The sequence below is a fragment of the Priapulus caudatus genome, unplaced genomic scaffold, assembly GCF_000485595.1.
Source record: "Priapulus caudatus unplaced genomic scaffold, Priapulus_caudatus-5.0.1 Scaffold357, whole genome shotgun sequence".
Taxonomy (NCBI): domain Eukaryota; kingdom Metazoa; phylum Priapulida; class Priapulimorpha; order Priapulimorphida; family Priapulidae; genus Priapulus; species Priapulus caudatus.
In genome coordinates, this window is record NW_014577418.1 from 145,669 (window position 1) to 164,484 (window position 18,816).

General features: G+C 41.3%; 1 protein-coding gene across 1 annotated transcript in view; it reads right to left on the bottom strand.

Moving 5' to 3' along the window:
- LOC106809472 (tubulin beta chain-like) overlaps positions 1-9,086 on the bottom strand; it is a 21,905-nt gene extending 12,819 nt beyond the window's left edge. The window contains exons 1-2 of the mRNA XM_014812558.1: positions 8,941-9,086; positions 7,055-7,163 (exon numbers count right to left, since the gene is read on the bottom strand). Coding sequence (XP_014668044.1) covers positions 7,055-7,163; positions 8,941-8,997 — 166 coding nt within the window. The 5' untranslated portion in view covers positions 8,998-9,086. The remainder of the gene's footprint in view (positions 1-7,054; positions 7,164-8,940) is intronic.
- Between the last annotated feature and the right edge of the window lie 9,730 nt (positions 9,087-18,816).

Genomic DNA, 18,816 nt, shown 5'->3' on the forward strand with positions numbered 1-18,816 from the left:
CATTAATATAGGACCATACACTCTAGCCTGACCATTTATTGTGACTGCCTTATATATATATATATATAGCACTCGTAAATAAAGCCAATTACTTTAGTTTCATTTTTAATTACTCATTCATATGGTGCCGTGTTTGTGGGAGCGCCACGGCAGCGGTATAGTTAGCACTCGGTGTCGACGTCGGCGTAGGCGTAGGGCGTTTTTTTATTCATGAATTTTCTACCGTATAAAGCTAGGGCAATTGCTACTACATACTGTACTAACGAGGCCACGCATCGTGTACGACGTACGCTACGCTACCCATATATTTCAGTACGTATACACATTCCCGTAATCTCCTACGCTGGGCTATCACGCGTGAAATGACAGGAGTTTTGTTATTTTAACTGCCCCGCAGAGCACTGCCACGCAAAACTAGAAATTTAGAACCGAACAAGGTCTAGCCGTAAAACCATGTGCAGTAAAAAACTACAAATTACCATTCCATACATCCCCCCCCCCCCATCCATTGCATACGATCGGGTTTGCGCGCTCGGCTGCTATAAAAGACACGAAGCTACGATAAACTATCAAATACATATGTATAATGATATTCAACCAGTCGAATTTACTGATACGATACGGGCCTTGTGCATATACGTACACGTATTGTATAGCATTTCATTGTCAAGAAATTATTCATAGAACGCGTGTAATATGGGCAGCTGACATTTTCGAGAGAACTATACGAAATGATCGATTTTATAATAAATGAGCGCAGTACGGTTGGTCGGTCTCGTAGTGTAGCTTTTGTTCAACGAGTCTCACTGAACCCATATTAGATCGCCAACCCACAACCTCTGATTAGCCTAGTCTCATTCAAAGTGTAGAACACAAGCTATTTTCTGTAGTGATCAAAGGTTACCTTGATAAGGTTCGTTTTATTGTATGTACATAACTCAGCGACACAGATAACACTAAACATTGAATTTCAGGTCTAAAGGGGCACCTGTTCTATTTATTTGTTCCGTTATGACTTCTGCTTAAAAGACAATCATGCATGCAATTGACGATAAAAATTGCAGCTTGTTCCATGATGAGAAAGATTTTGAAATACTAGATTTAGAAATATAAATACAATTACTTGACTGCATACCATGATATCGCCAAGGAGAAAAATATACAAAATATAGCGCAGGAATATTCTTTAGTTACAAAAGAATGAGAACACTAAAAAATTACATTACACCAACTGAATGGATAATTAGAGCCACTAACATAACATTTGCTGATAAATTAAGCTTCATCCTCTTGCAAATGTTCCTCATCCTCTCCCTCATCGTATTCTCCCTCCTCTTCAGCCGTCGCGTCCTGGTATTGCTGGTACTCGGACACGAGGTCGTTCATGTTAGACTCTGCCTCGGTGAACTCCATCTCATCCATGCCCTCGCCGCGCGGCGGTGTACCAGTGGGCAGGAAAAGCCTTGCGGCGGAACATAGCGGTGAAACTGCTGCGGCAGATCGGCTTGAAGCGCTCCTGGATGGCGTGGAGTTACTCGATGAAGGTGGCCGACATCATTCAGGCCGCGGGGTGGAGATGTCGGCGCAACGGCGGTCTCCGTTGTTCGGGATCCACTCGACGAAGTAATCGCTGCTTGTTTCTGTCTTTGCACATTCAGCATCTGTTCAGTCGACCTCCTTCATCGACCATCGGCCGCGCGGAAGCATCGTGCTCGACCGTCAAGTAGCGCCGTGGGCGCGGATCGCAGCTGCCATCGATGTTCTTGGCGTCGATACATCTGCTGGTGAGCTCGGGAAGCCGTCAGGGCCCTGTATTGTGAGCTGCCGCTCGACCTGGTGAGAGGTGGCAAAGCCGGGCAATGAAGAAATGCAAGCGGGGAAGGGCAGCCATGTTGACGGCAAGCTTTCGGCGAAAGTCAGCAGTTTCAGCTGTCCTGGAAATCGGCAGCACGTTGTAACCGCCCGGTCCGACATCCGTGACAGATACTAAGGTTATAAGTCGCCCGTTGGTCGGTGTAGTCAGCTTGCATGTTGTGCGGCAAGCAGATGTCGTAAAGAGCTTCATTGTCAATTGCCAGAACGTCTCGTCTGTGTTCTCTCTACCGAACTGATGTACTTGAGATGTGGGTTGTAGGGCTCAACTATGCTGTCCGAAACCATGTGAAGAAATTCGGTGTTAAACCCCAGGCAGGATACACACCTATTAACAAGTTACAAAAACGAGCATGTCAAATTTTATTAGCCAAAAGGTTAATGGAAACCAACAACAGATATGGACACTAATTATATTGTTGCTCACTTTAGTGATGGGAGCAACAGAGAAGTGTGTCATGATTCTGTCAATGATACCCTCTCTGATCTTTGAGAATGAGAAGAGTGCCGCATGCCGGCCGAGCCAGTGCGCCTCCTCCCAGAGAGTGGTAAGCTGGATTCCCTGGCAGGCAAGTGCAGCTCTTCTGCTTCTTTTCCTCACGACATCAAGAACAGGAGTCGACCAGCTCTGCTCCTCTGTGTAGTGACGCCTGTCGCACCAAGTTGTTTCCTGCACCACTCTGTTCCCCCCGCTAAATAGAAGCAGCAAGAAGACTCATAGCGTGAGAATATAAACTAAAAGTTTTCGTGAATAAAAAATTGTAAGCGAATCTGTAATTAATAAGCTACACAAACAATACAAATCAAGTACAGGTATATGATACTCATTTTAGTAAAGCCAAAACAAAATATAGGGTGTGGTTACTGGTTTTCCGCGACGGGACTCTATAGCAGGTTTTATTCCATAATTTTCTATGTAAAGTTAAAAAAAAAAATATATCAATTGGAGCCACGTTTCGCACATCCTTCGGACATGGTTTCATAAATAAATATTTCAAGAAAATAAGAATGTTTTCCCTAGCCTACCTACCACCCTATTTTTCTCCGGGCATGTTAACGGTAAACACACATATTTTTGTTTTGGCCTAATATGAAATGAAAACCATCATTAACTTACGCAAAATGACAGAAGTGTCAGGTCTGAAGATTTTGTTCCAAATGGTCCCCGATCTGTACAGAGTCCATTGTGCTGCGTCCAAGATCAACAAGGGATGGCCCTTGGGCACATATTTAACCACCCTGAATAACAACAAAAAAGGAATGTAACATGTAATGAAAATAATTGAAATACATTAGCTAAAACGTCTATCAATGCGCCCCCATTTAAATCAATTATTTTTTTAAACTAATGGCAGTGACATTACTAATGCAGGGCGCCTCGCTACCCCACGCTCGCCAATGGCGAAACAAATTAGTAATGCTGGCAATTGAGTCTTATTGGCGAAAAAAAGTGGACAAACGTACTTTTCCCGTAATAAACAGACACAAGCAAACATCGATCATATTTGATCGTCGAACAGCAACGTTTCTTTTTGCGTGCCGGCACACGCGACTGTGTCATTCTCGAATTGCAGCCTTTTCCTGCGATTTCAGGAAAGTTTTTGCTGTCGCTCCCTCATACCAGCGGGTGCCCAACCCCGCTGACATATTACAGAAATTAACCACAGCACCACGCGACATGTAACAATCGAGTGCATTCCGCCCCGCCCCCCCGGTACTCTCATCAAATGCTGGGCCGCCCCCTAGCACGAGCCACGATGTGCACAGCCACAGACGTGGGTAACAGGGGTGTAGCGGACTGCTTTTTTCGTCGTTTTTTTCCCTTTGGCGTGAATGCGGGAGAATGGGTCCAGATGTGTGTCTCCCGCGAAATGCGCAGCGTGAGACTTAGTAGGTCTGCTAACAGAGTAAGATTTAAACTAAAGGGAGAAATTTTATTTTCGGGGTGCATCAAATGCAGTCCAAGACATTCAAATGTTTTAAATTTTGCTGGGGGAGAACCCCAGAACCCAGGGTTCTACCTACGTTGCGAAAACTCCCCCCTGTTTCAATCGTTGCGCCCCGTTTAAATTACCTCCGCCCCGATTAAATTCCACCACAATAAAAGTTTGCCAGCGCGACAATCGATCGTCAAGAATTCCCATTCGACCAGGCCACCCGACGCGTGTATTTTTACCGTACCACCCATGCACTGCAGACAGTACAAACAGTTAACCTGTTCCGAACTCAACACTAACTGTACAACGACTCGGCTATCTTATATATACAAGAACCCCAAATACCGGCTATGGTGTGGTTGGCGAATTTACGCATTAATTAGTGGTACAGTAAAAATACATGCCCCCCCCCCCTAGTTTCCCCCCCGTTTGAATTTCATCCTGGGAAGAACCCTGGAACCCCCTCTACCTCTCTCCCCCGCGTCTGCCTGCAGAATCCGCATTTGTGCCCTCTGCACGCCTTTGAATCCATCATGTGCGTTTTTCCCCAAACTGGGCATTATCACCGTTGTCTAATTTTCCCTCAAAAGAAACCCTGGTGTTTAAAAAAGGCCTGTCTCCACACACAGCACGGCAACGGCGCTGGCAAAAGTCAAATGATTTTTACTACACGTCTTGGTTAAAACAGAGTGTTTGTGACATTCTAACCATCAAAATTGAAGGCCCAGAAGAAGAGATGTTTGACATTGAAAAGTGCTATGTCCAGTGGTGTGCCAAAAAAAGATAGAAGAATTTTACTGCCAGCAGTGAAGAAAAAAATTCAGACAATTTGAATGTCTCTGTCAGTCAGTCAGAGTCATGGTGGTGAATCATAGTGTTAGTGTATCAGTCATAGACAGGTGGTGAATAATAGTTTTTTTGCATTAAATAAGTGTAGTTTTGTACTTCATGCATATAAAAGTTCGTGAAAAAAAAAAAAAATTATTTATCGCCTTTTTGTGTTCAGAAAATGTTAGGCTACAGATGTGGCTAACCGGAATCCAAATTGGCTAATGAAAAATGATTCTGGCTAATTGTTTGGCTACAGGAAAAAAAATCCAAGCTAGGGACCTGTAAAGATATAGGGTAAACACCTTTTCATACAACCAGTAGCAGGATAAGATATGTTTACACAGCATGCAAGCATATATGTGACCTTTGCACAAAGCATTTCATGGTAGGCCTACTTGAAAAAGCCAGGGGTCGAAATTAGCGATATCCAGGGCTCGAATTTCCCCAGTTTGAGAACTAATTCGTACGGATTTGTTCCTTCACAAATGAGCAAATCCGCTCAAAATCTAAGTAATCCGTACAGGGTAGGCTAAATTTTACTATGAAAGAAAAAATTGAATGCAGGACAAACCGTCCTGAATAAAATACCTTAAAGTTAAACATTGCTATTTTAGCGTTGGGAGCTCAGCATTTTATTGTACAGATTTGTCATGGTTGATTGAAATGCTGTATGGCTCTGCCACCACAGACTCTGTGTCTGCTCTTTGTACATTTAATGATTTTATGACAAAATTGACTTAGAAGTTGCTGAGGTGGAAGGAGCACTGTAACGGCAAGTTCTTTTTAAGTAATCCGTACGGATTTCCTTCAGGTTTCCTCATGAAATTATTTACTCCGTAACAAATCTGTAGGGTAATTTACCCTACGCATTACCAGATTTCCCTCTGAATTTCGAGCCCTGGATATCCTATATCTATCGATCAATATCTGCGAAATAGTAGATTCTTGTGTTGGAAACCTGATTTCAATGCTTGTTATCCCGCGGGATAATAAAAAAAATCGTGAAAATCAGGATAGTTTGTTGAGCATATTTAGACGCGCAAGCTAGCTGGTATTCATGATAAATGTGATGTGTATACATTGTATCAAGCAAACCAAACAATGCGTCTTGACAATACGTCTGCAGTGTACAGTTGTCTGTGCATATCTGTGAATCTGTTTTCATGTTTTTATATAATAATTACATTACATATTAATAATTTTCAAATGCTATTATTGCATATTTCAAGATTTTGGATACCAACATTGTTGAAATTACTATCCAAATGAAAGTTGATAATTATGTGTAATTATTATAAATAATTTATAAACAAAAATGAATAACAATTTGTGACGGTAGATGGCGCTATACCCGCTTTGATGTTTCTTAGCATAAATCATTATATCATAATAATAATAATATAATAATAATAGTATAAATCATAATATGTTCATAGCAGGAATTTTCCATTAAAGACATTGTCAATAAAATCTTGTAAAACGAACAAGACGAGTGTGACACCACAGACTGTTTGTTATTTGCGTGTCTATATAATATGCTATATAATTGCTAAACCCTACCTAATTTGCTTTTTTTTTTTATATCAAAACCCCTAGCCCTTATTCATTCACATACCAAAAATGAGCAAAATCCGACCTGAACTGACTAATGGCAATTCCCATTTTTGGCAAAAAATTGCCGTGGCTCGAAAGTACATCGCAGGGTTCTCCAAGCCTTTTCATTATAGCATGGCGGGTGCTGCCTTTACGGTCCTAGTTGCAAATCGCCGAAGGCGGTTTGCATGCTAGGGTTGTCAGGGGCTATGATATTTAGAGTGGCGGTGCATTTTAGGATGGCGGGGCTCGACGATAGCCTGGCGGGCCGGCAGGCTTTAAGTGTTCTTGGAGAACCCTGCATCGACTGGCATGCTCCAAAATAGGACGTTTAATATGGGAGCATAGCAGTAACAACTATACCCAATTTCAAACATGTGGGTCAAACGGTTAATGAGTTATCGTTGACCGTAGCCAAATGTTGACGGACGGACGTACGACGACCCATGGCAATAGCTCAGCTTGACAATGTCAAGGTGAGCTAAAAATGGGATACCAAATTTCAATACCTGGTATCCTGAATGGATACCATAATAAAAATCTCATTTCGACCCCTGAAAGCTGGCTCATACCATGCAAAAAGAGGCAGTATACTTTATGGTAGACAGTTCGGTCACACTTAGACCAAGGCCACAAGAGGGGTTACTATACAAAATTACTTTCATCAATACTTTCCCAGACAACTATAACTGTCTAGAATTTTTAATAAAACTACATCTAGTTCTCAAACATGCATTTAACCATTTTATTAGTGAAGGATTGAACCTTCTATACACACATAACCAGAAATTTTATTTTACAACGCTTTTCAAGCCACTTACCAGATGCCTCAGTGAAGTAGACATCGATTCTTTCAAGTTGGAGGTCTGAGTCACCATGATAACTTCCTGTGGGGTCGATGCCATGCTCATCTGAGATGACCTCCCAGAACTACAAGAAAAAAAACAAAAAATCGTTGTAGTTTATAGTCACAAAACACAATTAATCATTAATGAAATTTATTAGACAAAATAGATTTATGCTCATTTAAACAGCCATTGTAAATGAAGAATTTTTGAGAGAACACTTTCTTATTCATGTTCCATTTTTAAAATTCAATTTCATTTTCCTGATCAGAAAAGTTTCTCACGACCAAACATGCCCGCCTGCAATCTGTTTTATTTTTGCATTTCATACATCATATTTTCTACACCAGGATGTGTTAGATATGTTTCACGATGGCTGTTCCCTCCCTGCATATAGACTGCAGCCAACGCCCTGTGTGTAAAACTAAGCTGCCCCCGTTCAGTACAAAATGGACGGTTTGAGCTCATCCACTGAAAGAACGTGCAGCCGTTATCAGACAGCACGTGACCACAGCGAGACACAGCACAAAGCCGGCAGCAGCAGTGCTTGCTGTTCACATACAGCAGCCCGCAGAGCCATCTCACTCACTCACTACCCGAGCTTAATGAGGGGAACGTGTCGCCAGCATGACGAACTCAGCAGATGGTTCATCAAGCTCGAACGCTTACTAACGATGAATCATATTCAGAACACGATTACGTGCAAAACAAGGATATGCAAGACATGTGGGCTGACTATGGGTTAATATATATATCAACTCATATATGAACTCTCGCTATTATTCTCGTCATCTACCGGTAGCTATTAATATTATAAGATTTCAAGTACACTCATAAATAATCGAGATTTGTAGTTCCTAGACTCAAGACAATAAATGTTTGAAGTGTGATCCTATGTACAAAAAATAGAAAATATAGCCTGTACCAGTAACAGAATTTCAAGTAAAGAAATAGACCCATAGACATAAGTCCTCCTCCTATGTAGGTCCATAGAACATAATACAGAATCTAAAACCTGCATGCACTTTTGACAACGAAACATGTTGCAGAATATATAATATATTATTACTATTAGTATTAGCCGAATCAAGGGTAGCACACAATCCTCATTCACGCATGCGTACCATTACTTGCCCACACCCATGTAATATGATTACAGTGGCATATAGGCCTACAGCACGAAAGAAACCTCAATCGCTACCCAGCCTTTCTGAATATTAAAACAATTTAAACGCAGTAACCGTTTAATATTAAACGGCAGGAATGTTGCCAATTTCAATATATCAAACACGACGTTCGCTGGAGTATTGACATTGTTTCTAATCTTGTAGGCCTATCGATTTTACATTTTATTGAAGATATAAAATGTTAATTCTTTTTTTGTTCCAACATTGGTTAAGAATAGTAATATTTGGTTTTAATCCTAGTAGTCTAAACATGCCTCGTGTGTCCACGGCAACAAAGACTGAACAAAATTACGACAATGTATCACTAGGTCCCATACTAATATTACTATCCTAACTAAAGTATGCTAACGGTTTTTCCCGCCATTTTTTATTTTAGTCCGAGTTGAACAATGATTCATCGATATATCATCTAAACGCACCACAAGAGTAACACTCAAATACATTTCGTAAACGCTACTCAATTTAAAGTCCTATAGTATAATATATTATTAATGCCACGAGACGACTAACACCGAGAAACTACAAAAACTACGTAGACGCGTATTCCCGCCATTTTTGCACACATGCCGGCCGGCATTTTGACACGTTGCAAAATCACGGTAGGTATCTATCTGACGAAAAATAACCAAAACATAGAAATTCAGCGGCATGAAACTACGTCCAGGGAAACCTTACCTTAGCTCCAATCTGGTTACCGCACTGGCCGGCTTGAATATGGACAATTTCACGCATTTTGACAAATCTGCGGACGATACGTAGAGATGCTAACTTGACTGTGGAGTGAGAAGTATACGAATGAGGATCTTCAACGGTTCTTTGCACGGAGCTAACACCCTGTTATATTCATACGCCGCTAAATTGACGTCACCATTCTCGAAAGCGATTGGCCAAATAGAACCTTGCTTGACAGGAAAAGGTCCGACCAAAATAGATCCCATGTTAGATGTTACGACACGCAGCAGACTATATGCAATTTTTGTTTAAATATTCTTAGTGAAAAGTTTGCCTGTTGTAATAGAGTCAAGCAAAGGATTTACAGATAAGATGTACAATACAAACTGTTTTATAATTGTATTAAAAAGCATTAGTCTGCGCGCATGTGTTACTAACGTGACTAAGCGCTTCAAAGGTTCAAACCATAGGTTCAACAATATCGACCAAGTTACATCTTACCGCCATCTCGTGGCTAAAATAGGATAAACGCACACGAATGTGTTTAATAATAGGAGATTTCAATATTAAAGTAGGGGAAACCATACCGGGGAATAAGAAAGAAATATCAAAGGGGGGAAAAAAGCTTCTAGACATGGTCAAAATAAATAAATAAATTATACTAAATCAGACCCAAAAATGTGAAGGGTTATGGACACGGGTCCAGGGTGTACAGAAATCCATAATTGATTAAGTGATCATAGATAGGGAACTAGAAGCCAAAATAACAAAGATGAAGATAGATGAAGATAGGGTTTGGGGACTGTGTAGGTATGAAAATAGGGAAGGAAAAACAGTAGCAAAGTACAGTGATCACAATGTAGTAGAGGTAAATATAAACTTTCAAAGAAAGTCTGAAAGTAACGATACCAAGCCAAAAAATTAATTTAATATTAGGAACCAAAAAGGACTCAAAAAATGGAGAAAAAAAATAATAATAATAGCGAATTAGCTAAAATATGGAAAGAAACCGGTAGCTTCAAAGAAATATATACTAAATGGAATAATATGATAAAACACAAAATATCGGAAAGTTTTATCAAGACAACAGCAAGGGGTGGGACACGGATAAGCAAGGAAATGAAGCAGCTATTTGACACAAAGCGACGGATAAAAAAAATTTTGAGTTAAGCCAAACAAGACAAAAATTACCAATTGAGCGATATGACAGGAGAAAGAATAAGACTAATAAATAATCGAATAGGAATACAGCTACAAAAATAACGAAAAAATAAACTCTGGAAACAATTAGAAGAACTAAAGAAACAAGGGGGCATAAACTCGAGTGGATTTTGGAAAATACGAAAAAGGCTATTACCGAGTAAAGAAAGTAAAGCATCATGGGTCATAAAGAGAAATTGCCCAGATGTAAAGCTAGAGGAGGTGGACCAAATAAAACAAGAATATGTGGAATATTTTGAAGAGCTGCTTAGAGAAAAACCCATAAAAAATGAGGAAGACCGTAAAATTTATGAACCAGTAGAAAAAACATTTCAAACAATAAGAACTATAAACAAAAGAATTACAGAAGAAGATATAACCGACAACGAAATCAAACAAACAATCAGTGATCTTAAGGGTAATAAAGCAAGAGATAACCAAGGGATGGTTTACGAATTAATGACTTATGGAGGAAATGATATGAGTAAATCGATAAAATCAATAGTAAACTCACTACTCAATGGTGAATCAATACCAAAGCAATGGCATAAAATGATAATTAAAACAGTCTATAAAGGGAAGGGTGCTATAAGCGACTTAAAAAATACGAGAGGAATCTTCCGCCAAGATACAAGATACAAGATACACGAACATAGCTTTTTACAAACCGGAAGTTGTCGTGACGCCATGACACCACTTGCAGAAGTAGAATTATTCGATTATTGCACCAGGGAGGAAATTGGAATACACATTTTACATACCAGGGCATTGTCAACCGCTGTCGTTAAGAATTCAGCTGGAGTTACTTTATGAGTTGATGATGGTTATTATTGAAAGTGTTAATGTTCTTATAATATTTTTCAGGCACACATCTGTGCTGGTGTTCACTGCACTCTGAGGATATCGGTCCTTTAACCTGTTAATTCACATTAGGCCTACTAACCGGCAATCCAGTTCAACGTAATAGGCGGATCCTATTAAATTAGTTCAACATCAGGCTGAATATGTTAACATTGCATGCTTTTTGGGGCAATTCAGTTGATCAGTTGAGCAGCACTGACGACAAGGAGCAACAACACCAGTGAAGGTATGATGACTAATGAAGAGGGAGTCTTGGTCACGATTCAAACATAACATCAACATATTCGGGGAGCAACGTATCAGACGATTCGAGGAGCAACGTATCAGATGATTCGAGAAGCAATGCATGAAACGATTCGAGGAGCAATGTATCAGACGATTCAAGGAGCCACGCTTCTAACGGTACGAATAACCCGCGCTTCAATCAACACGGACGAACAGCGGCATCAACGAACGAAGAATGAGCCACGGATCAATCGTCATCCGGAAATCACTACAGCACTTTAGACAAAGATCATAGATAAGATATACATATATGTCAGACAAATTGAAGTAAACGTTACCTATAATATTTTCTATATTCTATATTTTATCGCAGATTAGTTATTCTCAGCCTATGTTATTCTTATAACATGTAAATAAATTTTATTCATTGTATAATAAAATATAAAAGACTGTTTCATTTCACTCTTGCGTTTTTGTATAATCAAACACATTATTATCAGGGGCTGATCCAGGGCTGAAGCTAGACAGTATTTTTCCAGATTTTAAGGGCACATCCCTCAAAAAGGGCACACCACCCCACAGTGGGCGCCGTTAAGCCTCGCCCAAGAAATGTCAAAATTTCAAGGGTCCCTGGGAACAAAATGAGCACCCAGTTGAGCACACATTTAGTCAAGCAGCAATAGCTAAAAACCATAATTATGGAATTTCATTTCTGCTTCATTTTGCCTGCGCTTTGCATACCAGGCAATAATTGCAGAATGATTCAAGCACTTCCCTTCTTTTTCAGATATCAAAGGCTAGTTTTGTTACCAATGTAAAATTTGATTTCCTTTAAATCCTGTCAATGAATCAAAAGAAAAAGAAAACAAATAAAGAATATTGCCAAATTCCATCAAATTGTTTTCTGTATTTTTTAGCGCAAAATTTCGGAGGGCAATTTGAAATCTAGACCGTATTTCCCAATACGGCAAATACGGTCTGAATCCGCCCCTGATTATTACTCTTATGATTACTACTACTACAATCTACATTATATTATTAGTATTACTAGTACCATAATTATTACTATAATAATTTAGTTTATAATAATTATCATTTTTTATTAATTACTCTTGTCTCAATAAATTTATATTTACCTATATGCTGCCTGTATTATTGTTATTCATCCAAAACATAAAACCTGATTTTCAGTATTATATACTATACCATAATAGATGTCAGTTATTATTATTTTTATTTTTATTACGTTTATCATTTTTAGTTAAGAGTGTTATCAAATTTTTTAAATTTAGGATAGCAGTAAATATGTATAGACTCATATCGTCTCTTCCCCCCACTCATATATATACTAGCGGGATACCTGGCGTTGCCCGGGGAAATCAGTGGCGTTACTCAGTTGGTGACCGCTTGGTTAAAAGGAAAATACCCTAAAAAATTCAACTATCTATCTATCTATCTATCCATGCATGCATGCATGCATCCATCCATCAATCCCATTCCATGCCATCTCATCCCATTCCATCGCACCGCATCCCATCCCATCCCATCCCATCTCATCTCATCGCATCTCATGCCATTCCATGCCATGCAATGCCGTGTCATGTCATGCCATCGCATGCCATCCCATGCCATCCCATCCCATCCCAAACAGTAAAAAATAATAAGAAGTCAAAAGATAAAAGACATTAAAAATAAAAATAAAAAATAAAAATAATAAAAATAATAAATAGTAAAGCGGTAGGTAAAGGGGAAAAAAGGCAAAAATGGGAAAATAAGTTCCCAGCTGGACTCGAACCCGAATCCTCGTGTGTAGGAGACGGATGTTTCTAGCGATTAGGCCCACTGCGCCGTTAGGGGATACCCATGGATTCACACGTACGTAATGTCACATCTGTACGCACAGCACATCTATTGATGAATAGAATTTTTATGCATTTTTAACTTTTTAAATTTTTGTTTCAGCCAGAACCACCTCCCAGACGTGCTGATTCTGAAAATATCTTTAGTTTTCCTCTAGGCTATAATATGTATGTATAATGTATATACATGTATATACTATGTATAATAATAGTAAAGCGGTAGGTAAAGGGGAAAAAAGGCACAAATGGGAAATAAGTTCCCCAGCTGGGACTCGAACCGGAATCCCGGTGTAGAGACGGATGTTCTAGCCGATTAGGCCACTGCGCCGTTAGGGGATACCCATGGATTCACACGTACGTAATGTCAATCTGTACGCACCAGCATCTATTGATGAATAGAATTTTTATGCATTTTTAACTTTTTAAATTTGTTTCAGCCAGAACCACCTCCCAGACGTGCTGATTCTGAAAATATCTTTAGTTTTCCTCTAGCGCTACGGAGTTCTCTAGTTATGCGAGTACGAACTAATTCGGCTGAACACTTTATATATATAGATAATATATACCTATACATATCAGGAGACTATCAATATTGATAGACTCCTGATACATATATATATCTTAGTTCCTTCCCTCTTCGTAGAGAATAGGGCTAGAAATAATATATTATGCAAATGATCTCCCGTACCGGCTTGAATCTGTGAATATTGAGTTTATTGACGCACGATTAGTCAAATATAATTAGCAAATGACAATATATGCGCGCGAAATAAATTACATATGATTGATTTCTAAATCTAGATACCTATAGACACATGTCTTAGCTATAGCTCTCTGTGAATATTGAGTTTATTGACGCACGATTAGTCAATATATTAGCAAATATATGCGTACCGTAATCTCCCGTACCGGCTTGAATATAGACACCCCTACAACGATAGTTGATTTATATGCTCTGGTTGTACGAAGGGGCGCTGCAAGCAGTTTGGTACATGTATTGGCATTGTATACAGGCGGGCGCGGTAGAGGGTTCGGAGTCGGGTGGTTCAAACATTTAATCATCTGTAATTCACTTCTAAGGAATATCTGCATTGAGCACCCCCTCTAATAATTATAGTACTACCACAAGCTACAACTGTGCCAAGTTTAAGACTTTTGTCACTCCTGTAACGATTCGGCCCATATTTTGCACTAAGGGACCTGACTACTACATCGCATATTTTATTGATAGTATATTGTGCAATTATTTGGCGTTATTGTTATTTACAATATAATAGCCATCCCCAATACTTAGCTAGATAGCGAATTGATAATGATCGTGGTCGTGGAGGGAGGTCACGTGATAACGTTGACGATGACGTTCAAAACGTTAACCCTAACGTTAACCCTCACTCCAACCCGCCAACACTAACCTTCACACTAAATATAATTGTCGCGCGCTATATATAGGCAGTGTTATCCACAAAAATTAATCTATGGTGTGGGGACAGATATCATGATGCAAAAACCCTAACCCTAACCCTAATCCTAACCTAACCTAACCCTAACTCTAATCCTAACCCTAACCTAATCCTAACCTAACCTAACCCTAACCCTAACCTTAACCCTAATCCTGACCCTAACCCTAATCCTAACACTATTCTAACACTTAGTGCTGCCACGTTGCGGTCACCTCCCTCCACGCCCGGGGATAGCATTACCGCTCGAGGGTATATACATTGTTTTATATTCACTTCTCATAAAATGATATTCTGAACGCATATAATCATATACATATGTGATACAATTTTGTACAGTGAATAACTTGTTCGCAGCTATACACATGTTCATATATACCACACCTCGTGTATTGTCAACGGAGCTTCGTGTCTGAACACATTTTTTTATAAACATTTTTTAACTCCCCCTCATATATATATTACATATTATATTATATATATATATATATATATATATTATATATATATTAGAAGTAGATAATAGGAAGGAGTGTGACTTCAATAAACATGTAAAATTCGTCATTTACTAGCCTTAGAATACCTACGATTTACTACGCGTAACTCAACCAACTTGAGCTCAAATCGTACCAGTACATTCGCCTGGCATCGTGCGAAATCGTTTCCTCGTATACATCCACTGCAATCCGGAGATACAGACTAAAACGTACGACACGATTCGTCCGTCTGTGTGCAGCAAATTCGATGCCGTAACCCCCCTAACTTGAAACAATAGGCAGCTACTAACGACTCTTGCGCACTCTTGCGCCCTCGGCGATGCGGTGTGGCTCGCTGGGAGATTGGAGCTGGAGCTTCTGCTGATTGCGGTGGGTGTGCGTGCGTGGGGGGCATACCAGCTGTAAATAAGTCAAATATTAGCTCGCCGAGTGTTGCGTCGATGTCCGCATTTATGTATGAATGTACATTAGCTTAGGAAGTTATATTTAGCGGGGAGAGATGTTGACGGTAGGACGAGCTAGTATAGCGGTTGTGAGAGAGTAAGCAGGAAAGAAAGGGGCGTGTCAACAGAGAGGGGCGGAGTGGTCCAATCGGAATGAATCACGTGTGGTGTGACGCAGGTAAACAGAGTCAGATAAGCGATTGGTGAGCTTCGAGAAAGGAATGCGATTTGGGAGACATTATTGTATCCGTCACGACGTCACGTGATAATGTAAAATATAAGCAATCGGAATTTCGCGGGTAAGGCAGTCGAACAACGAGTGTAGACAAAATTGTAGTCGAACAAAGGGACGCAGTCGGAGTGAGAGTTGAACGAAGGAGTTAGGAGTGAAACAGTGGAGAGAGAGAGAGCGCGCGTGAGAGTGAGAGAGAGTGAGAGAAAGCGCACGTGAGAGTGTGTGTGTGTGAGAGAGAGAGAGAGAGAGAGCGAGAGAAAGTGTGTGAGAGTGAGTTAGGAGAGTGAGAAACAGGTAGAGTTCGCTGCATGTTAGCGGAGTACAAAGCGAGATAGTTGCAAGAGTGTGGTCGAGAGTAGAGCAGCGTTTACTGTGTGTGGGTATTGGACAATTGGTGCGTCTGGGTGTCAACCCGTAATAAACCGCCGGGCTCGTCCCGTCATATATACTTTCTTCGACCCTCTTACTGAACTTCACGTCTTCGGCACGCTTTTCCTTAACGAGCTGACGTCGGGTGTAGACTACGGAGGGGGAATATGCTCTGTGATACAGAGTAGGCAAACACAACGCACGCACGGGCCCTGTCAAGCTCGTGCAGGGGCGTAGCCAGGGGTGATTCCAGGCATTCCTGAATCCCTCTTGGTGTGTATCAAAATAGCACATATCTGATACAGTATATGTATATAAAAGCATGAAACGAAAATTTTAACGAAGTTTTATTAGTCTATAGTAGGTTTGGAATTCCCCCTCTTGGAAGGAATCCCCCCTCTTGGAAAAGCTGGCTACGCCCCTGCCGTGTGAAGGGTACGACAGAGAAGAGGAAGAGAAGAAGGAGACTGAGCAGAGCCAGACCAGTCGGGTAGCGCGCATGCTACATGGTTTGGTGCTGTTAGCGAAGGTCACGATCACGTCGACTTCTTTGCCGGAGTCGCGCACGCTACATAAGTGGCGCCGCGACCAGGGCGAACGCAACAATATATAATCTGGGAACCTCTGGGGTCTGCGGTAGATTGTGACAGGCGCTGTGGTTGTCTAAAACGTTTGCCGGTATTGTTTCTCTGGAAAAACACAAAGTAAAGCAAATGTAACAGTATTCATACACGCGCATGCACGCGTGTACGCATGCACGTACGCATACAAGAGCGCACGCACACAAGCACGCCTACGTCATTTTTGCGATTGATCATGTTCCATCTATGTGGCAATTTTTACAATTCTTGCTATAGGTACTTGCATCGTTACGGGGACGTAGCATTATGCACAGACAGACAGTTAATTATGAGGGTTTCCAATAATTACGGGATGTATTAAAAATGTAGGAGGCATTCGCAGCACCGTAAACAGTATTGACTGCTGCTTTAGCAACAAGCATCCGTTGCTGTTAACGCGCCGCCATGTTGTGTGTATCATATTAAGGGCGCTGAGGTTGAAGATGTAAGTGTCAAATTTGTGCATTCTATCTGTTTATCGGTATGTCTGTTTATCGGTATGTCTGTCTGTCTGTCTGTCTGTCTGTCTGTCTGTCTGTCTGTCTATATCTATATGTCTGGCTGGCTATCCGTCCTTTTGTTCGTCCGTCCGTCCGTCCGTCCGCCTGTTCGTCCGACCGTCAGTCCGTCCGACCGTTCGTTCGTCCGCGTCCGTTCGTCCGCGTCCGTTCGTCCGCGTCCGTCCGTCCGATCGTCCGTCCGTTCGCTCGTTCGTCCGTCCGTCCGTCCGTCTGTTCGTCCGACCGTCAGTCCGTCCGACCGTTCGTTCGTCCGCGTCCGTCCGTTCGTCCGTTCGTCCGTCCGTCCGCCCGTCCGTTCGTCCGGCAGTCCGTCCGTCCGTCTGTCCGTCCGTCCGTCAGTGTGTGTGCGTAGGCGTATATATGTATTTGAGCGCACACACGCACTAACAACACTAGTCGTGATTTTTACACGTACTAGTGGATTGCCCGGAGTTAAAATACAGACCAGGTCGAATCTAAATATATACCGAAATGATAGCATACTACCTATTCTTAGACGATGCTCAATATTGTTCCTCAACACCGTTGGCGGTATATCTATTATATCCGACCTGCTTCCTCTTTTATTTATAGTTCTTTTCTATACATTCATTTATAGCTTTCGCCCTTACAATGGCAGCAACTGTCAGCTCTGACGTGTAATGCTATATATACGTATAACTGCAACTATTTACGTACGTAATCGATATTACACCTTGGGAGGTAACCCCAGTTAGAACTCATCGACGTAAACGCGCTCCCAGAAAAGATTTCTATGACGTTATAGTGAACCAAGATATTGCTAATTGCGACGAAGGATCAATACACTCTCTAGCATAGGCCTACCTTACCCGATGTTGAGTTACTCTACGTGATGTAACGGCTTCACTGACATCGCCGATGAATCTGAACAGCGTCACGCAGCCAAAACGCCTTCATAACCTCATCGGTGAAATGACCAACAATTCTCAGAACCGGCACCGGCGCGATTTTCGTCAGCACAGCTCTTTGGAGAAGGCACACGAAGTGTCCATGTCGTGGCTGAAGAAGGAAACCACTGTCTGGCAAACGAAGCTACAGCGCTACGAGTCGCTCAGCAGTAGGCGACCCAATTTGTCACCTGTTAAAGCAAGTTCAGCGCAGATGAAACGCGAAGAAGAATCTCTACCGTGCGTTGAGCAAAGCGACGACCGTCAAGGAATAACAAGCGGACGACCGGAAACGTCGGAATCTTGTCGCCAGCAAGATGGCGGATACACGCGTTCGCAAATTCACATCCCGCCTCTGTACGTAACTCACAGTCGGAGCACCGTGGGGTCTTCGTTATCGTGGAGTGGATGTTTAACAGCCGATTTTGCTCAACTCGGACACGGTACTATCCGACGGTATGTCGACAGAGCAGTGAACACAAATGGCAAGAAGAACGGCCAGCGTCAGGCGCTGTGGCCACAAAAGTGTATGACGCGACCCAAGTTAGAACGGAAGGCGAGTGTTGTTCTCGCTAGGAGTCCGGTACACGCCGCGGATGGCAGGCAAATGAGAGGTATGGACTTCTGATATAAATAGGTGTATATATATATATATATATATGTGTGTGTGTGTGTGTGTGTGTG